The sequence below is a fragment of the Triticum aestivum genome, chromosome 3D (assembly GCF_018294505.1).
Source record: "Triticum aestivum cultivar Chinese Spring chromosome 3D, IWGSC CS RefSeq v2.1, whole genome shotgun sequence".
NCBI classification, from domain to species: domain Eukaryota; kingdom Viridiplantae; phylum Streptophyta; class Magnoliopsida; order Poales; family Poaceae; genus Triticum; species Triticum aestivum.
In genome coordinates this window covers 573,798,046-573,824,491 of record NC_057802.1, presented here as the reverse complement: position 1 = coordinate 573,824,491, position 26,446 = coordinate 573,798,046, and the positions used below count along the sequence as shown (strand labels likewise).

Below are 26,446 nucleotides of genomic sequence, written 5' to 3'. Positions count from 1 at the left end.
CGTGCTCCACATGGGTGAATTGTAAAATCCACGCCTCTTCCCTCATCGGTTTCTCGCCACCAGCTTATGAATTGTTGCATATAACCCAGGCGGCAACGCATCGTCGTGACACTGTGCGCAGATCTAGTCCTCACCCATCTACCATTAGTTATTTCAAGCATGTCAGGCATCGACCAAACCTTCGACGTTGATGCCTACTTGCGTTACATCTTCGGCGAGGAGAACGAGCCGGAGCACGTCAGGGAGCAACAGCTTCATCAGGCGGTGGAGGCACCATGGCCCATCGGCAGCGATATCGGCGTGACAGTCCTTGGGCGCACAATCGACATATTGTAGAGGAGGTGTGATGAGCAGTTTGCCGTCCACCGTGCAAAAGATCCAGACCTGCTCGGCGGCATGATCGACGACCCACCCGGAGAGCCGCCGTCACCAGTGCTCATCGAGAGCCTGATGCCCCGCAAGGAATGGGCAGAGGACCTCTGCGATTCAGTCAAGACACAGGCAGCCTACGACTTCATCATTGCCCGCGATAGCCGTGTCAACCTCGATCCAGATGATGTGGTGGCCAGGCTTGAGCGCATCCTTGGCGGAGTTCACGCCCCCGATGAAGTAGAACATGGCCAACGTGATATCTTGAGGATGCAGGTGATGGACGGAATTTGCTACCAGGCCAGAGAAATGGAAATGGAGAGGTTTCGCGGAGAAAGCATGTGTGCGATTGCACGCTGTCAAGCTCTTCCGGAAGAGGCCCAGCTGCCCCAAGAGCGTCCCAGCGCCAGTAGCTCCGTAGGCGGAGGCGGGTCGGGACACTTGGAGTGAACGGCCGCAAGAGTGCTATGCCGATCATGGAGTCCGAGAAGACCGCCAGCTCAGCCTTTTAGCCTATTTTTATTATAATTGTATGCATATGTAGGTCTTGAGTCTTCTGGGCCTTGCCCCATGTGCCATTTTAAATTATCCTGAACATGTAAGACAATTATTAAGAATTATTAACCATTGCCATTGTAAATTTGCCTCTACGGCGAGCAGAGCCGTTGCCATTGTAAATTTTCCTCAACGGCTAGCAGAGCGCGCGCAGGGACGCTGGAGCGGAGCGCGCCGCGGCCGCCTCAATGGCGAGTAAAATGCGCGGACAGACACGAGCAGAGCGCGCCGCGGCTGCCTCAATGACGAGCAACCACGTGGTCAACCTTCAGCCATCAATAAATTTTGACCTTGTTTCTTGCCACATTGCAGATTACAACGCAATAAGTAATTGCAAATCTGTTCACACCTATCAAACTAATATGTGTTCACACTTAGTACCGGGCTATAAAAACTACCCACTCGAAAATTACTTCACAGTTGCTCTCATCATCGCCCACAAAACTGGTCTTTCCTGTCAAGTCGTTCCGCCATGACCGATAGGAGGAGTTTTGGGTGGACATATAACCAGGTAGCAAAGATTAAGGGCGCGGAAGCACTAGAGAGGTCCCGCCGTGAAGCCACAGCCGCAGCAGAGATGTCCGGGTGCGCCGCGGAGCCCTCGAACGAGCTCTCACGGGCATGTGAGGGCTCTCACAAGCGCACTCCCCACGTCGGCCATCACGACGAGCTGGCGTTCCTGAAGTCTTTGGCCGGCGACGACGACATTCTCGCTGGCATCATTAAGCAGCAGGAGTTGGTCGACGACTTGATGAAGCTGCTCGAGATCAGCGTTGCCTCGGTTGACAAGGCGACCTGCCTCGTCGAGCAACTCATGGGTGACAATGCGAAGCTCCTCAAGGCGCTCGCCGAGAACGAGGAGGAGGCCGCCGGCTGGAAGATGTTGCATGAGCAGAGTAGTGCCTCGGGGATGACACAGATAGCGGTCGTCGAGGAACTGATGGGTGACTGGAGGAAGCTCCGGATCAAACGCGAGCATGAGGTGGAGGAATCCGTGGCTGCTTTGAAGCAAAATCGTGAGGAATTGAAGAAGGAGCTAGAGGATGTCGTCGCCCGGCGATCCATCGACGCGTAGAGATAGTAGCGACCCAGATCGTTGTCTGTGATTTTCTTCTTCTCTTCCCCCCGTGAATTTCGTGCTTTGCCGCATGTGGCATTTTAAATTATCCAGAAAATGTAAGACAATTATATGTGCGCCATTGTAAATTTACGGTCGTATTATCCGTTTCTAATTTATTTGTCGTCGTATTATCTGTTGTCCTATGTGGCAATTTAAATTAGGCCGGAATACAAGTTGAAAACACGAACAAAGCAAATGCTGCCATGCGATCACAGGCAAACACCCTCCGTCCAGGTGCTTTAATTAACCCATTAATGGAGAAGTTGTGAGCGACGCAGGCGACGACTGGTGCATGGAGGTCAAAGAGCTCGCTTCCCGGTGAGCACGGGCGGCCTTGCTGCTTGCACGTGTCCCGTCGAGCCTGTGAGGTGGACAGGATGCACGCATCCCGTCGAGCCTGCGCGGCGGACTGCTCGCAGGAATCCCGTTGAGCCTGCACGACGGGCTTCTCGCGCGTGTCCCGTCTAATCAAACAGCTGCACGCACGCCACCAAATATGGTTAAATTTTGACACGGTTCATATAATACAACCGTTTGCGATATTAATGTGTCAGCTATTTGTTTTAAAAAGGACTTCGTTGGCAATTAATGTGTGCGCCTTGTCTCAAACTGGACGATTTTTTTACCACGGTAGATATGTGGCATGTCATGAAACCATGACAAGTTTCATGTTTTTTGGGTGAGCTTTTGATTTACTGGGATTCAAAAACCGAGATTCTCAATGTTTCCCATTCCTTAAATCAGACCTAAACATGCACCCAATGACACATGTATGATTTCGCGCCCATTTTGCTTCACCGGAGTATGTACTTGTAGTTCAAATTTGAATTATGCACTACATTAAATGCCTAGAAAACTTAATTAATATATACAATGGCCAAACGAACCATGAACAGTTTCAAATTTCAGCACGACACTCCTGTTATTCTATGTTGCCTGTAGAAAACAAAGTTCAAGGCGAGAAGAGGCAGCGATTGTCGTTTCACCCACAAGAGGGGCATGTTTCCCTACCGGAACCACGAGGGTTGCGACAGGCTCTGGTTTGTAAGAGGCTTGTAATATAGCTTCGCCCAAATTGGACAATTATATGTATCATGTAGTGACACCATGCTAAGTTTCATGATTTCCTAGTGAGTTTTGGATTTGCAGAGATTTAAATTTCAGCACCATGTTGCCCATAGAAGAAAATACAAGGCGAAAAGAGGCAGTGATTATGTTTCGCCCACAAGGGGAACACATTTCCCTATCGGAACCACAAGGCTTCTTTGAATGAAACTCCGGTTTGTAAGAGGCTTGTAATAAAACTTGTGCCAAAATGGACGAAAAAATTCCTCAACATATATGTGCCACGTCGTGACACCATGCCAGGTTTCACGAATTTTGGGTGAGTTTTGGATTTACGGGGATTTAAAAACTGAGATTCTTCTCACGAAATGTTTTCAAATAGCACAAGATTCACTCACGAAAGCCGTCTGCCTACCAAACCGTGGCCGATGCCCCCCCCCTGATGCGCGCGCGATCTGAGTCGTGCGTTCTGATTGGCCAGAACCCAAACCCCACAGATCGTACGTGTGCACGGTTGGATGCTCCCTGGTCGGCTACTGTTTCCCGTCACTCCTCTCATCAGATTCCCGCCTCTTCTCCCATCATTTTTCCACTACCAGTGTCAGTGCTCATTGAAGGCTAGCGGCGACACACCGGCCATGTAAATATCGAAACAGTTTCTAAAAGCACAAATGTGTGTGATAGGAACTAGTAGGTCCCATAGGGTGACCAGCGTGAAACGCCTTAATGGCAAGGAGGCAACTCCTATCAGCAAGGGGCGCCTTCCCATCCGCTAGCCTAGTCGAATAGAACACAGAAGTTAAGCTGGAGTAGTCCAAGGATGGGTGACCCGGTGGGCTGGAGTAGTCCAAGGATGGGTGACCCGGTGGGAAGTTGCATATCTCAAGCTTCATTTAAATGCCATGACACGGTCATTATAGAGATAAATATCTCTAAGTGACCTATCATGGCAATTATATAAACCTTGGGATCCTTGTTTTGCTAATTTGTATACTATGTTTTTGTTGGTTATTTTTTGCTCTAAAAATTGAAGAATGATTGACTTGACCTGTCATGGCGATTATATAAACCTTTTTCAGGTCGTATGCAGGGTATAGGGGGCAGGGTGTTCTTATCGAGCATGTCTCCCTTGTGCGGCTTATAGACGATGCACATATCTGTGGGCTCCCCGAGGTATATATACTATCCTTTACTGACAATGAGGGGGGCCCACACAATCTATCCCTTTGACCCAACAAGGAGAAGGGTTTGACCATGATGGTTTCCTATTGATACTAGTAAGGTACACGTGCATTGCACGCATGAGATTTGGTAACCAAATTATGAATAAATACCCCACTATAGCATGTAAGCTTTGAGTCATATGCATGATGTAGATGTCCGTTTAATTCTTATAGTTCATCTCATTCAAAATAGATTAGTTTTATAAAAAAAACCTATTTTAAAATTCATGGAATTGTGCATTGCAAAGCATAAAGTAAAAAAAGTGACAATTCTTTTAGAAAAAAAGTTTGGGCAATTAAGATGTGGAAGATTCTATAACAAAGGGGAAGTGCTTGTGTTTTGAGGTTTGTGCATTATGCTTAAGTTCAACCATGGAGTCTTCTAGATTGTACATGTGGCAGAATCTGGTGGAATGTAGATGATATCCAACGTCCAGTAGTGCTCGGATTTGCCATCTCTGTACCGTCGGATTTGCTTCATCCAACGACCAACTTTCAAAGTTATTCACACACTATATAGGGGTATAGATGTGTGCCATGCTAGACCAAATAAACTTTGAGCGCATGCGCGGGATGACCCCCTCCCCCCACCTGCAGCCTCAAAGTTAGGAAACCTACATCGTATGTATTGAACCAGGTTTGGAGTCAGGTACGGTGTTCGACTTGTAATGTAGTTGGTGGCCCATCGAAGTTGTGCATTCGGGATTTAAACACATCACACACCACCATACCCATACATATTTTTGGGCCGCATGCAATGTATACGAGGTCTTCTGATCGACCACGTCACCCTTGTGCGGTTTTTTGTGACGACACGCATATCTGTGGGCTGTTCGAGTGTATATATATCATCCCTTTGACCAATAATGAGGGGTACGTGTTGGCCATGAATGGATTCCTCCTAGTTCGTGTTAGGGCCGGACACTGTCACATGTCGCTCAACCAAAGCTCGAGCTCATGCATTGTCAGGATTCCCTCCCACATGCTTGGATTGCTGGGTTCGACCTACATCGTACCCTGCGTATCTCGTCCTTAACTACCTTGCCTTCATGGTTGTTGTTTGTATCGAGAGTTAGGCACCACATCTAAATTGTACATTATTCTATATTGAAAACACACATCATCCCTTCCCAACGTACATCATTTTGGGCCGCATGCAAGAGGTGCTGGTTTTGTGGTCCCTCTCGTGTGATTTTTCTGATGGTTCAATCTATTGGCCCAAGCGGTTTATTGACAAGAACTGTTGTCGTTTGACCAAACGATAGATTCATTGGTCCGTCTTATGGTAGGTCATAGCGACATGCATGTATGACCAAAGTATCATTACGTGCATCCGCCCAGCTGACATGAAGTGGGAGGTGGTGGGCCAAGCATTCTAGCTAGCTACGACATTATGTCATTATAGATATATCCAAGGGTGCTTTCGGGTTTGTGAGGTAGGTGCCACCAAAGTTGTGCATTGTGTATTTAAAGTTTTAAACATCACACCCAATATTCCTACATATATTTCGCCACTTCCAGGTGGTTCTTGACTTCTGGCCCCTCTCATCGATCTTCGACAACGCGCCCAACCATTGGCCCGCGCGGTCAAAGTTGTGCATTGAAATTTTGAACATCACAGACCATCCTTTTCACTCATATATATTTGGGCCACATGCTGGTGTGGCTTTCTTCTGACCCTCTCCAATGTTTTTTGTGCTGCAAAGACTCTGATGACGCTCAATGGACACGGGTATAATATCTTAACCGTGTGCAATGTAAGTGCGCTGTGAATCAGGATGACTGCGCAAGTGCGAGCGAAGGTGGAGGTACTGGCTCAATCGTGTGCGATGCAAGTGCGCTGTAAAATCACCACGACTGAGCAAGCACGAGCAAATGATAGAGGTACTGGCTTAACCATGTGCGATGCAAGTGCGCTGTAAAATCACCACCTGCGCAAGCTAAAGGCGGGTAAATTTATTTAGAAATTAGGACGAACTGTGTGTGATAGACCAGCTAGCTAGAAATATAAAAACAAACTACCCGCCTTGAGCGTTGCAAAAATCGGTGGTTCCGCCACTTTTCCTAATAATCATACACGCATATTGTTATTGAACCGTCGCGATCTTGGGCACTCCTGCCCCGCATCAATTCCTTTACCCACATTTTAGTAGCCGCCGTACTTCAACCGTCGCCCACACTCCTCCAGCACCGACCTTACAGTAAAATTGCAGTAGCCGAGGCATTTGAACCATCGCCCTCCCTTGTCCACCACCATCTCCACCCACCATTACTAAAATTTTCAGTAGCCGCGGCGTATCCTCAAACACCCCCCTCCGCAGTCCCCCCTACTCGGCCCCCTCCCCCTCGAACCCTAGCTCGCGGCTGCCACCAGCGCCGCCGCCAACCCCTGCGGGTCTGCCTGTTCCTCCTAGCTTACATAATAAAGTCCAGGTTACCAAGCGATTCCCATACCGTCGCCCACTCCCCCAAGTTTTTAGATGCGCCAGATCCACATCCCCTGCTCCAGAATGTCGCAGCCTAAGCTCGACCACATATCTCGGGGAGCCCGACGAGCGTTCGGCCAAGAAGAGGTTTATCATGGCCTCTCCGGCAGACGTTGGCGAGGTGGCCACCGTTCGCCCCGACCTGTCGATCCCGGAGCAACACGTCGCCACGGAAGCCAGCAGAGACGTTGACTATGTTGCCATGCCGAAGGCTTCATGTCAGCGGGCTAGCGTATTACTGTATCTCGGGAAAGCTGGCTACGACATCAAGCTCATCGACAGCGACGGCTTCACGCGGGCCATGTCACAGGTTAAGTGGTCCATCCCCAACCCCTCTGGTTCAACCGCCGTCGATCTCTTCGACGGCTCTACCACTGATCTCCTCCGCCAAGCGGTCAAGGATTTGCGATCCTTATACGCCATCGAGCCCATTTTGTAATTTCTGAAGGACACGTTCTACAGCGGCGGCTTGGGATCCTCAATTGCCAAATCAGATCTCATCGACCACGACCACGACCATGACCACGAGGAGGGCACCCATGAAGATTCTTCCAAGGTGAAACAGCCCATCGGTGACATCAGAGAGTGAACCATGGGTCTGTGCTCTTCCAACTGAAAGGATCTCGTCCATGAAATGTGACGCAACATCCTATCAGCAAATCTTACCTTTTCTAGCTTGCCAACCCGTACCCTTTGTTGTAGTAGCATTTGCCGTGCGGTGCTTTAACTGTGCCATGTTTAATTATTTCAGTTATGCAAAAATGTATTGTTCAATAGGGCTATGTGATGTTTAAGTATGAATTGTCGACTTCAGTTTCACGAATGGCTATATTTGGTTGTTTATACTGACTAGATGCCTTGTTTATCTCTATTTGGTTGTTAGGTTGGTTGCAATGAGCATTTTTCCAGTTATCAAGCAGATGCCTTGTTTATATATATTTGGTTCTTAGTTTGGTTGCAGTGAGCATTTGTCCAGTTATCAAGAAGATGCCTTGTTTATCTGTATTTGGTTGTTAGGTCGTTTTTTTAGCATTTGTCCAGTTTTCAAGCAGATGCCTTGTTTATTTGTATCTGCTTGTTAGGTTGGTTGTAGTGAGACTCTGTTCAGTTTTCAATGGCTATATTTGGTTGTTATACTGATCATTAATGCCTTGTTTATTTCAGTCATTCACAATGTGTTGTTCATTATGTGCAAGTCGGAACTGTGCCCCTCGACTACATCAATATCAGTTTGAACGGCTATATTTGGTTCCAGTTACGCCTGGTGTAGTTAAAACATGCCCTTTATTTCATTTTTACACATTTATCCAGTGTGATGTTTAAGCATTACCTACGTTCTATTCATTTTCAATAATACCAGTTTGAATTGCAATATTTGATGGATGTTAAGCCTGCTGTCGGTAACATTGCCTTCCATTTTATATCTGCTTTAATAGTGTACTGAAACCAACAGATTCAAGCTATCATTTGGAGATGATGTTGTTTACCTTTGCTATATTTGTTTGATGTTAAGGTTGCTGTACTTATCATGCCTTTCCACTACTTATGCAGGACAACAACGGGAGTGGCCACCATTTTCCGACGAGGTTAGTTTCATCCCTCGGCTTGTACTCCCCCCGACGTTCTATAATGTAGTGCATATAGATCCAGGCCTGCACACTTGTTAGCTTCTAATATTGACCTGTTACTTGTAGGTACATATGCCCTTGGCAAGGATCCACGCATCGGCCCTTTTGCGTATGAGGTAATGAGATATTCATGAACAAGCATCCAGTGAGGAAACTGGTAAGGATTATTATCAAAAAGATACGAATGGTGGCAAGCAAATTATTTGTTTATGCTCTATCCAAAACAACAGTGAGCTGCAGGATGATAACTACAAACTCTGCAGCCTTCTCTTTTTACTGCCCATAATCACTAGTAGATAAAGGGCCATTTGTCCCGGTTCATAAGGCCCATCTGTCCCGGTTGGAGAACCGGGACTAAAGGGTCGTTACTAATGCCCTAGGCCTTTAGTCCCGGTTCTTATACCAACCGGGACAGATGGGCCTCCCCGTGGCCGCTCCGGCGAGCCCAGGCAGGAGGGCCTTTGGTCCCGGTTGGTAGCACCAACCGAGACTAATAAGCTTCCACGCGTGTCAGCATTTCAGGGGCTGGTTTTTTTGAAAGGAGGTGGTTTAAGGGTTTTGGGGGTTAATTTAGGTTGTTATAGGTAGCTAATAGAGAGATGTGTCCTCTCTTATCTCCGTGCTACTGCTACTATTATGCACAAACATGACTTAGATTGAAGTGAGGCAACATGTGGTGCATGTTGAAAGTAATACTAATCCTAACTTGATCAAGTTTGGATTGTACTACTTTAGACATGCACCACATGCATGTTGCCTTTACTTCAATCCAATCCATGTTCATTTCACCCACAGATATATAATAACTCTTCATGCTCGCATCATGCATCATCGTAATAACAAGTCCTACTAATCATCATCATACAACTTCTACTCGTTATTAATAACAAGTCATACGATCATCATCCTGATAGTCATCGAACCAACCCTACTTAATTGTTCTTAGCACATGATCATTAGTATTATGCAGGACCTAAATACCCTATTTAAGGTAAAATAGCATAAAACAATATAGACCCTCACTCTCCATTATGGAGAATGGAGATCATCCTGTCTCCAATTCTTGCGCTTCGCTTCCTTTTGCTTCCAAGAACCTCCTTACGACTGTCCATACATTTTTCCATTTATTGATTAGCATGTCTCCACTTCTTTGAGAAATCCGGTATGGACAGTTGAGATTCGTAGGATGACCTGGATATATGTTCAAAACACGAAGGCTGCCATTCTGATACATCAAATGAGGCACACAATCCTCTGGGATTCTCTGTTGAAAAACATAGTTATAACTTGTTAGCAATGATGTACTAGTTTTTGAAGTATCACTAGTAGAAAAAGGGTCAAATGTCAAGCACATTAGTGCCGGTTTTCTTTGAGCCGGCACTAATGTGTGCATTAGTGCCAGTTCCAACGGCTAGCCAGCCGCTTTCATTAGTACCGGTTCGTGGCCGACCTTTAGCACCGGTTCGTGCCACGGACCGGTACTAAAGTGAGTGGTGGAAGGATGTTGTCAGTCCGGGGCCCCTCCAGCACCTTTAATACCGGTTCATGGCACGAACCGGTGCTAAAGGTCGTCCTACATAGACCCTTCGTCCACCCGAGCTCGCTCTGTTCTTCCCCTTTCCCCTCTCCTCTCTGTTCTTCCCCTCTTCCTCTCGAGCTCATCACACATTTTGCACAAAATTTGTCAAGATTTGAAGGCCCCCATCCATTCAAATGATCACAAAGGTTAGCAACTTTGTCCTTTCATCTCTCATTGCTAGATTAGCTCTTGCAATGCTTTGTTAGTGATTAATTTATGAGTTTAGTAATTTGGGAGGAAATATATGTGCTAGTATTTGATTTATATGCAATTTGAGGTCAAAAATAACACTTAGTTTGCATATGTAGATGTGGTTTACTTAGTGCCTTCTAAATCTCCATCGTAACCATAGTCGATCGCCCGCACCGTTCCGTCGCCGGCACCACCTTGTGGTGAGCCTCTTGTTCATGAATGTTTTACATTACCAAATTGATGTTTGTGTGATTTGGATATATAGTTACTCGTATAATTATCTTACCCGTACGTTGTTTGTTATACATAGTGCCATGGTTTTGATATCCGTCCCCGTCGGCCCTCGTCCTTGTTATGATTCGGATGTGGTATATTCTCTTTTAAAACTAGTTGTTGCATTTCGTGTTTATGACAAATTATGCCCATCAAGTTGACATAGATATTTTTGTCTAGGAGAAAACGAGTATTTGAAAGAAAAATTGAAAAGAATTGAGGGGAGAAGATGGAATTGGAGTAGCATATTGCCGATGTCGTCGATAATCACAAGATCAAGATGGAGAAAATGCGCTTGAAGATTAGAAAGATTAGAAAATATGCCATTGATAGTGAGGCTTGGTATCATTATGCTGTTGGATCAATTGTTACCTTAGTTGCGATCTTGATCGCATTTGTTGTTGCATTTAAATTCTTTAGTTAGAGAGTTATTTTTTTGTTGCATTTAAGTCTTGTATGAACTTTATGTATGAACTTGTATTAATTTGGTCTTTTCGGTGTTGTGTAATGAAGATGAGCCGACAATGGATGTACGATGACCGATGCTCTCCCGAGTTCATTAATGGCGTGCAAACTTTTCTGCTTGCGGCTGAGGCAAACAAGCGGGCGGATGGTTTTATGCCTTGTCCATGTTTAGTCTGTAAGAATGATCACAATTACTCTACGTCAAGAACCATTCACGTCCACCTGTTTAAGTCCGGTTTCATGCCCCACTATAATGTTTGGACCAAGCACGGAGAAAGAGGGGTTATGATGGAAGACAATGAAGAAGAAGAGGACGACGACAGCTATCCTGGCCATGGGTTCCCTGAATACGATGATACAACAATGGGGGAAGAAGCTGAGCCGGCAATGCGGGAAGAAGCTGAAGAAGAGGCATCAGATGAGCCCGCTGATGATCTAGGTCGGGCCATTGCCGATGCAAAGAGAAACTGCGCAAGTGATTTGGAGAAGAAGAAGTTGCAGCGCATGTTAGAGGATCACAAGAAATTGTTGTACCCGAATTGCGAAGCTGACAAGAAAAAGTTGGGCACCACACTGGAATTGCTGCAATGGAAGGCAGAGAATGGTGTATCTGACAAGGGATTTGGAAAGTTGCTGGTAATGATAAAGAATATGCTTCCAAAGGACAACGAATTGCCCGAGAGTACGTACGAAGCAAAGAAGGCTGTCTGCCCTCTAGGGTTAGAGGTGCAGAAGATACATGCATGCCCTAATGACTGCATCCTCTACCGCGGTGAGTACGAGGATTTGAACGCTTGCCCGGTATGCGGTGCATTGCGCTATAAGATCAGGCGCGATGACCCTGGTGATGTCGAGGGCGAGCGCCCCAGGAAGAAGATTCCTGCCAAGGTGATGTGGTATGCTCCTATAATACCACGGTTGAAACGTTTGTTCCAAAACAAAGAGCATGCCAAGGCGATGCGATGGCACAGAGAAGACCGTAAGAAAGACGGAAAGTTGAGAGTACCCGCTGACGGGTCGCAGTGGAGAAAAATCGAGAGAAAGTACGGGAAGGAGTTTGCAGATGACGCAAGGAACGTATGGTTTGGTCTAAGCGCAGATGGCATTAATCCTTTTGGGGAGCAGAGCAGCAACCATAGCACCTGGCCTGTGACTCTATGTTTGTATAACCTTCCTCCTTGGTTGTGCATGAAGCGGAAGTTCATTATGATGCCAGTGCTCATCCAAGGCCCTAAGCAACCCGGCAACGACATTGATGTGTACCTAAGGCCATTAGTTGAAGAACTCTTACAGCTGTGGAATGGAACAGGTGTACGTGCGTGGGATGAGCACATGGGGGAAGAATTTGACCTAAAGGCCTTGCTGTTCGTGACCATCAATGATTGGCCTGCTCTCAGTAACCTTTCAGGACAGACAAACAAGGGATACCGCGCATGCACGCACTGTTTGGATGATACCGACAGTATATATTTGGACAATTGTAGGAAGAATGTGTACCTGGGACATCGTCGATTTCTTCCGAGCAGGCATCCCGTAAGAAAGAAAGGCAAGCATTTCAAAGGTGAGGCGGATCACCGGACGAAGCCTCGCCACCGTACTGGTGCTGATGTACATGATATGGTCAAGGATTTGAAGGTAGTCTTTGGAAAGGGTCCTGGCGGACAACCTGTTCCGAATGACGCTGACGGACGCGCACCCATGTGGAAGAAGAAATCTATATTTTGGGACCTGCCCTATTGGAAAGACCTAGAGGTCCGCTCTGCAATCGACGTGATGCACGTGACGAAGAATCTTTGCGTGACCCTGCTTGGCTTCTTGGGCGTGTATGGGAAGACAAAAGATACACCTGAGGCACGGGAGGACCAGCAACGTATGCATGGAAAAGACGGCATACATCAGGGTCATGCCAGCTACGCTCTTACCAAAGAAGAGAAGGAAATCTTCTTTGAATGCCTGCTCAGTATTAAGGTACCGTCTGGCTTCTCGTCGAATATAAAGGGAATAATAAACATGGCAGAGAAAAAGTTCCAGAACCTAAAGTCTCATGACTGCCACGTGATTATGACGCAACTGCTTCCGGTTGCATTGAGGGGGCTTCTACCGGATAACGTTCGATTAGCCATTGTGAAGCTATGTGCATTCCTCAATGCAATCTCTCAGAAGGTAATCGATCCAGAAATCATACCAAGGTTAGAGAATGATTTGGTGCAATGTCTTGTCAGTTTCGAGTTGGTGTTCCCACCATCCTTCTTCAACATCATGACGCACGTCCTAGTTCACCTATGCGAAGAGATTAACGTTTTGGGTCCTGTATTTCTACACAATATGTTCCCCTTTGAGAGGTTCATGGGAGTCTTAAAGAAATATGTTCATAACCGTGCTAGGCCAGAAGGAAGCATCTCCAAGGGCCATGAAAATGAGGAGGTCATTGAGTTTTGTATTGACTTTATTCCTGACCTTAAGCCGATTGGTGTTCCTGAATCGCGGCATAAGGGCAGACTGGATGGAAAAGGCACGCTAGGAGGGAATCAAAAAATATGTATGGACGGACATTCTCTCACTGAAGCACACTACACAGTTCTACAGAATTCCGCCTTGGTGGCTCCGTATATGGACGAACACAAGAATTTTCTACGCTCCAAACACCCGGAGCGGTCTGATGACTGGATTACACGTGAACAAACCAGGAGTTTCGCCGGCTGGTTGCAGACACGTACCATGCATGACGCCTCTATTGAAGATGACCTGTACTCGCTGTCCCAGTTACCATCTTCGAATATAATGACTTTCAAAGGGTACGAGATAAATGGTAATACATTTTACACGATCGCCCAAGATAAGAAGAGCACCAACCAAAACAGTGGTGTCCGCTTTGATGCAACAACCAAGACGGGAAAGGAAACATATTATGGTTACATAGAGGAGATATGGGAACTTGACTATGGACGTGGTTTGAAGGTCCCTTTGTTTCGGTGCAAATGGGTCAATATGACACGAGGCGGGGTAACGGAAGACCCGCAGTATGGAATGACAACAGTGGATCTCAACAATCTTGCGTATGCAGACGAACCATTCGTCCTAGCTAATGATGTGGCACAGGTTTTCTATGTGAAGGATATGTCTACCAAGCCGAGAAAAAGAAAAGATAAGGAAGCGAATGCATCATACGATGAGCCAAAGCGCCACATAGTTCTTTCTGGGAAGAGAAACATCGTGGGAGTGGATGACAAGACAGACATGTCAGAAGATTATGAAAAGTTTGATGAAATTGCTCCATTCACAGTGAATATTGACCCGAGCATCCAGTTAAATGATGAAGATTTTCCATGGCTACGGCGCAAAGGGACACACGCGAAGAAAAAGTTTCACACCCAAAGATCTGGGATGTGATCGGCTTCACTATCATCACTTTCTTCTGTGTTTCACACCCAGGAGGGAATCTCTGTAATAGTTAGGGTAGTTATGTGTTTTGGCATTTGAAACGCGAAGAAATTTTATGTGCAAACAAATTCTTTCATGCATTTACTGATTTTTTCAGCTAAATGACCCTGAAATTGAAAAGCATTTCAAATGAACTCAGAAAAGGTTGAAAGTTGGCATGGTATCATAATTTCACCCACATAGCATGTGCAAAAAAGTAGAGAGGGTTACCGCAAAAACTGGATGCACTTCGTGTACAAAATGGACAATCTCTTTCGAAGTATCAGGGTTTCGGACGAAAACTCATCCGTTACAAAGGCATTTCATTTTTTAAATAACCTAAGCATTACCAAATTGAATATAATGATAAAACACACTAATATTAAACATAAGAAAAAAGAATCACTGAAAAATCTATTTTCAAAGTTAAGTTATTCACAAACTAGTGATTCACACAAATTTCAAATAATTCAAAATGTAAACTATTCAAATTTGTAAACTACCGGCACTAATAGAAAGTTTGTAATTTTTTGTACCTAAAGCAAAAATATTCACAAAGAAACTCTAAATACAGCAAAAAACAACTCAAAAATAAATAAAACAAAAATAAATAAAGCAAAAAAAATAAGAAAATAAAAAAGCCCGCCTACTGCGCCACAGCGGCCTGCATATGACTAGAAACCCAACCTGTTGTTGGGCCGGGATGCAGGCCCGCAAAGGCCCAGTAGGCCCACAGGGCAGCACAGAACATTTAGGACCAGTAGGCCTGCTTTGGAGAGGAGCTCGAGAGAGCTACCGCACTGGGGCTTATAAACCAGTGTGGACGCCCCTCGGCTAGCGAGGTGGGACTAAACATGACGCACCGCACCTGCGCCAGCGCACCCCCTTTAGTACCGGGTGGTGGCTCAAACCGGTATTAAAGGGAGGGTCTTTAGTACTGGTTGGAGCCACCACCCGGTACTAAAGGTGGGCGCTTCCCGCCGCTTGGCCTGGCCAAAATTGACCTTTAGTACCGGTTGGTCGCTCCAACAAGTACTAAAGGCCCATCCTATATAAGAAACACTTCAAAAAATTCAGTTTCTCATCTGCTTCTTCTCCTCTGCCCCGTCACCCGCTGCCCCCCATCGCCGCACCCGTCGCCACCCCTCGTCGACGCCCCCGTCGACGCCCCCGTCGCCGCTCCGTCCCCATCGTCGCTGCCCGGGCCGTCCCCATCCCCGTCGTCGCCGCGTCCCGCCCCGTCGTCCCGTGTCGTCCCCGCCCGGCCAGTCCCCGTCCCCGTCATCACCGCCCCGTCCCCATCCCCGTCGTCGCCATCCCTGTCGTCGCCGCCCGTCGCCGTCCCCGTCGCCTCGCCGGTGAGCTCCTGCCCCGGCCGCATGTCCACACACACACACATTGTTTTTTAGTTTTTTAGTTATAGAAATTTTTCTGTTTTTTAGTTATTGAAATTTTAGTTATATAGAAATGTTATAAATTTTTCTGTTTTTAAGTTATAGAAATATTTATAGAAATGTTAGCAATTTTTCTGTTTTTTAGTTATAGATATATTAGAAATGTTATAGAAATGTTAGTTATATATATAAATGTTAGAAATTTTAGAATTAGTTTTAGTTAGATGAATTAGATTAATGTCAAATTGTTAGAATTTGCATATAGAATTTTAGTTATCACAATCCAATCATTTAAAAAATATTACTTTTTGCGGGCGTATAGTATTTGTTCTCGACGATGCCCGGCCCGCATCCTCGCCGTCGACCCGTTCGCGACGACGTCCGGCTGACCCATGTCCGGGATTGGGCTCCGCCGGGCTGGCACTGGGAGGTGCTACCTGGAGGGGCGCGCCGCTTGGTGAGGAACCCGGCCTCGGGTCCCGTCGTCGACCCTGATCTCCTTTGGTGGCGTTCGCGTGGGCCACATTCGGTGCAGAGGGAGCCGGCCCCGCCGGAGTGGTGCGTCATCGTGTCAGGGAGGAGGACGAGCACGTCCATCGCTACATGGCTGCTATGGACGTCAGGTTCTCCAATACCTGGCAGGTTCTTTGGGCAGATGACCGGAGATATGATCCTGTGATGGTTCCTTGTCTTTGGGTGTCCACCGCCCGCGCCCCAGGAACCGCGAGTGGCCTAGATTCTTCTATAGTATTCGATCTTTATTAGCTACCTAGCCAGTGATGTATTCGAGATTATATATTATTCGAGACGATGTATTCGAGATTATATATTATTCGAGACGATGCATATTATGTACTATATGATTCAGTTTTTCCTTATTGATTGCATCCATGCATTGTAATTTGAATACTAAATTGTTTTATATTTCTTCTGTATTAGTTAAATAAAAGCTATGGCGGACAATACCGGCAGAGAGGGAGAAGAGGCCCTGTTCGAGATCATACGCAGCCCTAACAGGCCAGATGATCTGAATGAAGCAAATGACGGCTCCCAATATCTGAACAATACCGGGGAGGGTGATGATAAGATATTCGATCTCGACGACCGAGCTGATGAAGTCATGAACTATGATTATGATTATGATGACGCAGACAATGATTATGATGACGAATACAATGTTGATCTTGAAATAACAAAGACTACCGGCGAGGTATATTTATATAAGCAGGCATCTAGTGATCATCACATGTTTTTTTATTTGAAGATATATTAACGAATCGATCTTTCTTCTTTCAGCCCTCCGGATCGAGCAAATCTGCTTCTACAGACAGCAGGACAAAGCGCGGCCCGGGCAAAAAGTTGAAGGAGGGTGTAAAGTACAACATCGATTCCATCAAAGCTAGTGGCGAACCCCTCACGCCTAAGAACATTGCGAACAAGTTCGTTCGTCAGTGCGGAGTTCTTGTGAAGGACCAACTCCCGATCTCCATTCAAGAATGGAAAGAGCCAAAAACTAAACGCCCAGATGTTACTTGGGTCGACGACAGAGCAAAACAAAAGCTTTGGGAATCTCTGATGGAACATTTCACCCTACCAGATTATTTCACTGATGCAGATGTGCAGAAAGTCAAGGACGCTGCTCTTAAGAAGATGGCAATTGCATTCAACACCCACAAGAAAACTGTATGGGCCAACTACCTCGCTGCAGAAAGGAAGACTCCAGAATTCAAGGGAACACTGGAGAAGCAAAGAGAACACTGGCCCGCTTTCGTGAAATTCAAGGAATCAGAATTATCTAAGGAACGGTCGAGAAAAACAAGGCCAATGCCGCAAAAAAGACGCAGTTCCATAGGCTGGGTCCAGGTGGCTACGCGGTGGCAATGCCTAAGTGGGATAAGTCTGAGCAAGAGATGGAGGATGCAGGGGTCACTCCGGTTACTAGGAGCTGGCCCCCCAGGTGCAGAACTTGGTTCTATGCGCATGGGGGGCGTTGGACCCGAAGACAGGCCTGGTTTCGAAGAAGGCAAGTCTAAAAGGAGCAGAACAAAAGTTACTTGACGCAATAGAAGATGCTCGAAAGGGGGTGTTCACGCCCAACAGAGAGAACGACGAGCTTACGCGCGCCCTGGGAAATCCTGAACACCCGGGAAGAACACGAGGCAAGGGCGTTATTCCCTGGTATGAGGGCTTTTCGGAATGGAACGACGACTACAGGACCCGTGCAAGAAAGAAGATGGAGGAGGAGAAGAAGAGGAAGCTGGAGGAGGAGCAGAGGAAGCAGGACGCGGAACGCCTTCAAGGCCTAGAAGCAAGGCACGCGGACTTGGCACTCAAATTCCAGCAGCAGCAGCAGCAGCAGATCGACTCACTTAGCCAGGAAAGGGGGTCTCAGCAGCGGCAGCAGCAAGCGGATGATCATCCAGCATTGGATAGCACCGTCCCATCCATGCCGAGAAGCAGCGTTGGTTCCGCCCCGGGCGACGCACTGCTGGATACATACCCTGTGGATGACATCATAGAGAACACTAACTGTGAGCTACACTTCAAAATGAAGAACATATCCATGAAGGTGGCGGACGCCGTTGCTTTTACAATTACCCCCGAAGCAACCTTCCATTGCGCCCCGATTCCAGCGGGCTATGCTCGTGTCTTGGTTGATGAGGTGGTGGACCCATATTCGGGGCTAGAGCTTGACATTCCTGGAGGTGACGACGAGCACACACTGGGAGAGGCCATACATCGTATCATCCTATGGAGAAAGGATTGCATCATCTTTCGAAGTCCACCGACACCGCGTCTGCCGACTCCTCCTCGAAGTCCGCCACCGTGTCAGCAGACTCCCGCTCCTCCAAGTCCACGAACGCGTGAGCAGACTCCTGCTTCAAGTCCGGCACAGCGTCAGGCCACTCCTCCTGTTTCAAGTCTGACACCGTGTCAGGCCACACCTCCTGCTTCAAGTCCGGCACAGCGTCAGGCCACACCTCCTGCTTCAAGTCCGACACCGTGTCAGGCCACACCTCCTGCTTCAAGTCTGGCACAGCGTCAGGCCACTCCTCCTGCTCCAACTAAGCCACGTCAGCCGTCTCCGCCGCCTAAGCAATCGCAGAAGAGACACGCCGCAGCTATGGTGCGTAGCGGTACGAGTCGAGGTAGTACAGGAAGTACAGGCGGAGACAAGCGATATAAATATGGTCCAAGCAGCCTCGCTCCTCTTCCTCAGAGGCCTTACGACATGACCGAGGAGCAAAACGATGCAATAGTGCGGGCCGAAGTGGACGCCCATTTTGGACCGAAACCGGCACCGCCGCCGAGGGAGAAAGTGCCTGAGGAAAAGATTGACCACTTCATTCGTATGGCTAGACCACCAGCTCCCAAGCCTGTTGACTCAGACTATGAGCGCCAAATCAGGAAGGCACATCGAGCACGACTACAGAAAGAAGCGAGCTCGAGCTCGAGCCAACAAGCAGCTGTCAAAAAATGCGGGAAAACCGTTCCCCAGCTGGGAGAACAGGCGGCGCAATCGACCCCCCCCCCCCCCGCTTGTTGTGCCAACAACACATGAGAGTACGCGCGCCCAATATTATTGTGGGCAAACCGTTTACGTTCCCGAGCTGGGCGATGTGGTAATAACCGAGGAGCATATAATGCAGGCTGAAATGCTCAAGATCACTGTTGGACAACTCCTCGATATCGAGCCCATGTCTCCGCTTAGAGAGGAGGAAATAAAACGGAAATATGTCCGGGGCCAACCTTTGGTCGAGCCCGAGGAGGTCAAGAACCTCCCAACGAGAATGTATGAATTGCATGATTGGTACATGAAAATTACCAAGATTTCCAATCGAGAGTCCCTCATGGTGCAAGTCGAGGAAGATCATTACTTCAATAAGAAAGCTCTGTCCGTTGAGTATTCAGAACTATTTCAGTTATTCAATCAAGATGCACTCGACAAATCTATCGTCAGTTGCTATTGTCTGTAAGTGATTTCTTTCTGTAATTTAAGTCTCAAGCTAGCTCTAGTGCTCATTGATTGATCATTAATTACCTGTAATTATATATCCTCACTATATATTCTTTTCTGTGGTATTATGCAGGATGAAGATGTATGAAATGAAAAAAGCTGGACGCTATGGCATTGGGTTCATTGACCCAAATACCGTTAATGAATACACATGGAAATTGGAATGGTGTAGACAAGATGTAGAGAAATGCATGCTAGAGTTCTTGAAGCGCCTCAATAGCAATGAAGATATACTACTTCCTTACAACTTCGAGTGAGTCACACTGTCTTGTACTACAAATTCTGTTTTTGCTTACTAGCTAGATGTTAATAAGTGTATAGGGTTTAGGGTTATAGTTGATTAGTGTTATGCACATGCCCGCTTAATTTATACATGCAAACGTATGCGCATGCAGCTTCCACTGGATCTTGTTAGACATTAAAGTTGACGAAGGAAAAGTTGAAGTACTGGACTCACTACTTAAAAAAGATAGTGACTACAGCATCGTGAAGGGGATAGTCAACAGGTTATTTCAATCATTATTAACTATATCTCGGCCTATTTAGTTCGTCATTTCCTGATATGAACTATTTTTAATAACCCCTTTATTAATTTCTTTGCCGGCGGGCAGGGCTTGGGCAAAGTACATCAAGGTGACTCCAGGAAAATGGCGACAAAAGCTATGTTGGTATCGACCCAAGGTAAGTAATTAAGTAGTACTAGCTAGCTAGCTACCATCTCTTTAATTCTTGTTTCAATACCATTAATTAATTAACATGCTTGATTAATTATTATCTGATTAAATTCTATTCTCGTAAAGGCCCTGAAGCAGGCGCCGGGGACTGAAGTGTGTGCATACTACGTTTGCGAGAACATTCGCATGATGGCGTCCGAAAGGAGCAGATCTGATAGACAGGACTGGGTACGTTTGCCAGAACACTATTCACAAATCTTACATGATTGTCGATATCTAGTCACACAACTAATACACATGCATATTGATCTCCTTCTTAACAGTTGAAAGAGGTGCGGGACCAGCTCCTACCAACAGAGCGCATACGAGCACTTCAAGAGGAAATAGCGGGATTTTTGCTCGACCAGGTCATAGATCCCAAAGGAGAATACTATTACCCGCTACCACCCCCATGAACCACTTGTCATCGTGCTCCGAAGGCACCAAGGCAACATGTAGGAGAAATTGTATATATATATATACATGTCTATGTGTGAATAATTAATGGTGGTTGTGAGACATTCGATTATATATATATATGATCGGTTCTACGAGAAAATCTATTTATATATATGCATAACGTCTACAATATGTAGTATCGTAAAATACCAGCAACCAAAAAAGAATTAAATGGAAAACACAAAATTAACGGAAAAATAAAATTAAAACCAAACCCCCCCCAAACATTTAGTACCGGTTGGTGCTACCAACCGGTACTAATGGTCTACCAGCACCCGGGCCTGGCTCGTGCTACGTGGTGGCACTTTAGCGTTGGTTCGTGTCGAACCGGTAGTAAAGGGGGGGCTTTAGTCTCCACTCTTTAGTGCCGGTTGCAGAACCGGCACTAAAGGCCCTTGGGAACCGGTGCTAAAGCCCGGTTCTGCACTAGTTTACCATACTTTTTTCCATTCTCTGATTAGCATGTCTCCACTTCTTTTAGAAATCCGGTATGGACAGTAGAGATTCATAGGATGACCTGGATATATGTTCAAAACACGAAGACTGTCATTCTGATACATCAAATGAGGCACACAATCCTCTGGGATTCTCTGTTGAAAAACATAGTAATAACTTCATAGTTAGCAATGATGTACTAGTTTTAGAAGTATGCAAAAGATGCACGGATGTCGTAATAGTAAAAAATCTTACCAGGGTATCTCCATGGTAGTTACCATAGTTCAACACGTGCACTAGTGGCACATATTGACCATAATGTTGAGGAGTTTGATTGTAGATATTGTAATTCTCAAGATCAGTACAAAATCCGACCAGATGATTTTTCTCCTGATAAGTTAACTCGGAGCCATCGGTGTAGTGGGTTTTGTCTACCATGTTCCGCACATTGTTTGAACAATCAAAATAAGCTGTCAATGGAAATAAGCTGTCAACTATTTTGAAATAAACAATATAAATTAGTTAATAACTATGTTTGAGAAACTCACATAGCGGTAGAACTGGAGGCGTATCAACAAGGACCCAAATGTCCATATTGTCTTGGTCGATGTCAGGATCACCAAGATCCATGGTGACAAGCATACCCTCATCAAAACCATACATCTTGCAAAATACTTCCCAATTTTTGCAACCAAAATGGGTTACGCTCTCAGCATTATACAGATTTACTTCAAAATCCACATCATGATGGGTCCTTAGGTGAATTTTCTTCGTTTCAAAATTTTCATGGTCTTCAAAATCCATCCTCTCCAAGACGTAGCATCTTGCATGGCATGGGATAAGCTATACTCGAATTGTAAAAGATGAAAATTACACGTTGAAATAGTTGAAGTCATGCTTAATTACGAAAAAACACTTGTCGCCGTTGCGTATCATTTCAACATCGAAGGTCTCCTCGAGCTTAATGCTGAAGCGCCGATCATCGTCCAGGTGAGGCCTGTCGCACAAACCACGATCGTCGTGGCACCAGCCGCACTCCCCCGGGAGACTTCCATCGTCCGATGACGACATTTCCTACGTTCATAATTCAAAGATTAAAGTTGTACAATTAAATATATGTACTACAAAAACTAAATTAGATCATTATTATTCATCACGGGTTGACTATCGGTTTGTCGAGTCTTTTCTTGAAAACTCTCAGCTCATGTGGTGTATACATTCGACCGTTGGTGATGGTCGCTCCTCCATTTGTCCCCGAGTGCATTACACCAAAATGTCTAGCACACGGGAACGAAGGAGAAGCGACCCCCACGACAACAGTCGGGATTCTTCGTCCTCTCATATATATATATGGTGGAACTCTCCCTCACTGATTCCTCTATGACATTTGCGACCATCGGTGATGGTAGCTCCTCCTTTCGTTCCCGAGTGCATTACACCAAATTGTCTAGCACACGGGAACGAAGGAGAAGCTACCCCCACGACAACAGCCGGGATTCTTCGTCCTCTCATATATGGTGGAGACTCGACAGACTTAAAGTCAACCCGAAATATCGTTTAATTATCTTTCTTAAAGAGGATTTGGCTGGTCTCACCTCGAGGTGATGACGGGGACGACGGCGGGGATGATGGAGGGGGGCTCCTAGATTTCTGCAACAACAAAAACCCTATAAGCTATCAACTAATCATATGCATATGCCTTGCAAAGTGCTCTCAAATTTTAGCATTCAAAGTAGGAGTAGTTTTCCAATTTGAGCATTCAATAAGCAAAATCAAATCGCAAAATAAAGTAGTATTCAAATTAGGATGCATTCAATTATAAGCAAAACTACATCATCTCCATGTGTCCGTACATCATCGAATATTATCACTAATACACCTCGAATACTATCATACATATAGCATCACCAGTAGAGCTAGAACCGTAGCACCCAACGGGTATCGGCGTGGGCAGTGGACACCCAAAGAAAAGGAACCATCACAGGATCGCTCTAGTGAGATCCCTGAAGAACCTGCCAGGTATTGTCGAACCTGCCCTCCAACGCAACCATGTAGCGACGGACGTGCTCGTCCTCCTTGCTGACTCGGTGACGTACCACCTCCGCGGTGTCCGGAAGCCTCGACACCGTCACTAGCCCACACGACCGCCACCAAACAAGGATCGGGTCACGACGGGCTGGCTCCTCACCAACCTACGCCCCCCGGAAGGTAGCACCTCCCAAAACCAGCGGAGCCCAGTCCCGGACATGGCCCCTCTGATCAAGCCGGCCTTCTCCGCCGAGTCGACGACGAGGATGCGGGATAGGCATCGTCGACGTCGATGCGGGAAAAATTGCTTTAACTAAAAAAATAAACTAGTTCTATTAATTTCCTTGCTGAAAATAAACTACTTCCATAGTAAAATAAACTAGTTTTTTTAAATCAACTAGATCAACTACTAAGCACTTACTATAAATAGAATAAAGTAGTACTTACTAATTAAAAATAAACTAGTTTAACTAGTTCTATTATTTTTCTAACTAATTATATTAAACACTTTCTCTTCTTATTCTATGAACAAAATTACAACAGATAAAAATCATAAAAATTCTATGAACAAAATAAAAATTCTATGAACAAAATTGACATATTCTTTGCATATATATGAACACACAAACATTTGCATATTCAACAATAATATCACCCAAAAAACTCTATGAACAGAAAAATATTCTAACTTTTGTATATTATTCATTTATGAACAAATTACAACAACTCAATTAACTGCACATCTAAACTACGCATCTAAGTTAACTACACATCTAAATTAGGAAATTCATATATGGAGCTCACTGCGCAACGGGGCGGCGATCGACGAGGAGGCAGGGCACAGGGGCGACGGTGAGGGGCGCAACGACGGCGACGGTGAGGGGCGCGGCGACGGCGACGTTGAGGGGTGCGACGACGGCGACGGTGAGGGGCGCGGCGACGGGCGATGAGGAGGCAGGGGGCGGTGATGGTGATGGTGAGTGGCGCGGCGACGGGCGGCGAGGAGGTAGGGGGCGCGGGGCGGCGTCGGAGGCAGGGCGACGACGGCGACGACGAGGCGCAGAGGGGCAGCCTGACAGCGTCGTCGGGCGGGGAAGACGAACTGAATGAAAAATTTCACAAGTGCTAGTTATATAGACGAAGCATTGGTCCCGGTTCGTGGAACCAACCGGGACCAATGGCACCCTTTAGTCCCGGTTGGTGCCACCAACCGGGACCAAAGGCCTCTTTTCAGCAACCCAAAGGGCGGGAAGTGGCGGCCTTTGGTCCCGGTTGGTGGCACCAACCGGGACTAAAGGGTGGCATTGGTGCCGGTTAGTGCCACGAACCGGTACCAATGCACCCCTTTAGTCCCGGTTAGTGCCACCAATCGGGACCAAAGGCCTTGTGCTGCTGCGCCCGCGTCGAAAGTTTAGTCCCACCTTGCTAGTTGAGAGGGGCGCGTAGTGGTTTATACGCCCCACTGCCGCACCCCTCTCGAGCTCCTCTCCATTGCAGGCTTCCGGGCCTAATTGACACTGCTATGCCTGACGGGCCTACTGGGCCTTCTGCTGACCTGAATCCTGGCCCATGGGTTGGTTTCTAGTCGTATTCAGGCAGTGGTGGCCCAGTAGGTGGCATATTTTTTATTTTTTCCCTGTTTTTTGTTTTCTTTTTTTCTTTATTTATTTTGTTTTGTTTCTACTTACAACAAAAAACTTATTTATTTTATTTTATTTTGTTTCTAATTACTTATTTATTTCACTATATTTTTTATTTGGCTTCTACTTATATATTTTATTAAAGTTTATCTGTTTTAATCAAAACCAGATTTTGTTAAATTTTTTTGCTATTAAATTCTTTTTTGCTATTAATGTTTTGAACAAAAAATACTATGTTAATATAAGTTGCATAAATTTTATTTAATTTTAGTTTCAAAAATACTAGAGGTTTATATAAGTTTTTTAGTTGATCATAACAAATATTATAGTTTTATGCATTTTATTATTTTTCATGCATTTACTGCTTTTTTGAGCTATAAGACCCGGAAATTGAAAAGCATTTCAAATGAACTCCAAAAAGGTTGAAAATTGGCATGGTATCATCATTTCACCCACATAACATGTGCAAGAAAGTTGAGAGGGTTACGGCAAAAACTAGATGCACTTCGTGTACAAAACGGACAATCTCTTTCGAAGTATCAGGGTTTCGGACGAAAGCTCATCCGTTACAAAGGGATTTCACATTTTTGAACTTATTTGAACTCCATAGTTTTTCTGTGTTCAAAATGCACCATTCAAAGCCACATCATCAATTTTCAACCCTTTCTGACTTCATTTGTTATTTTCCATGCATTTACTGATTATTTTGAGCTATAAGACCATGAAATTGAAAAGCACTACAAATGAACTCTGAAAAGGTTGAAAGTTGGCATGGTATCATCATTTCACCCGTATGTGCAAGAAAGTAGAGAGGGTTACGGCAAAAACTGGATGCACTTCGTGTACAAAACGGACAATCTGTTTCGAAGTATCAGGATTTCATACGGAAACTCGTCTGTTACAACAGGCATTTCAAATGAACTACGAAAAGGTTGAAAGTTGGCATGGTATCATCATAATAGTTGTGGAGATAAAGTCTTCACTTTTTTTCGCTTGTGTGCTTTGCTTATTGCGCCATAACCATGGATAATCTTCATCGTTTATAAGGATGCTTGGGTCAGCCTTGACTTTGAAGGGAAGAATTTCATGAAACTTTTCATAATCTTCAGACATGTCTGTCTTGCCCTCCACTCCCACGATGTCCCTATTTCCTGAAATAACTATGTGCCGCTTTGGCTCATCATATGATGTATTCGCTTCCTTATCTTTTGTTTTTCTCGGTTTGGTAGACATGTCCTTCACATAGATAACCTGTGATACATCATTGGCTAGGACGAACGGTTCGTCAGTGTACCCAAGATTGTTCAGATCCACTGTTGTCATTCCGTAGTGTGGGTCTACCTGTACCCCGCCTCCCGACAGATTGACCCATTTGCACTTGAAC

At 45.7% G+C, this 26,446-nt stretch overlaps 1 protein-coding gene across 1 annotated transcript; it reads left to right on the top strand.

The window, feature by feature from the left end:
- Positions 1-11,003: 11,003 nt before the first annotated feature.
- LOC123075555 (uncharacterized) lies at positions 11,004-14,315 on the top strand (the record flags this gene model as incomplete). The annotated part of the gene is made up of 3 exons (XM_044498131.1): positions 11,004-12,707; positions 12,816-13,064; positions 13,317-14,315. Coding segments are annotated over exons 1-3 (2,952 nt in total), but the record flags the coding sequence as incomplete, so codon positions are not given.
- Positions 14,316-26,446: the final 12,131 nt, after the last annotated feature.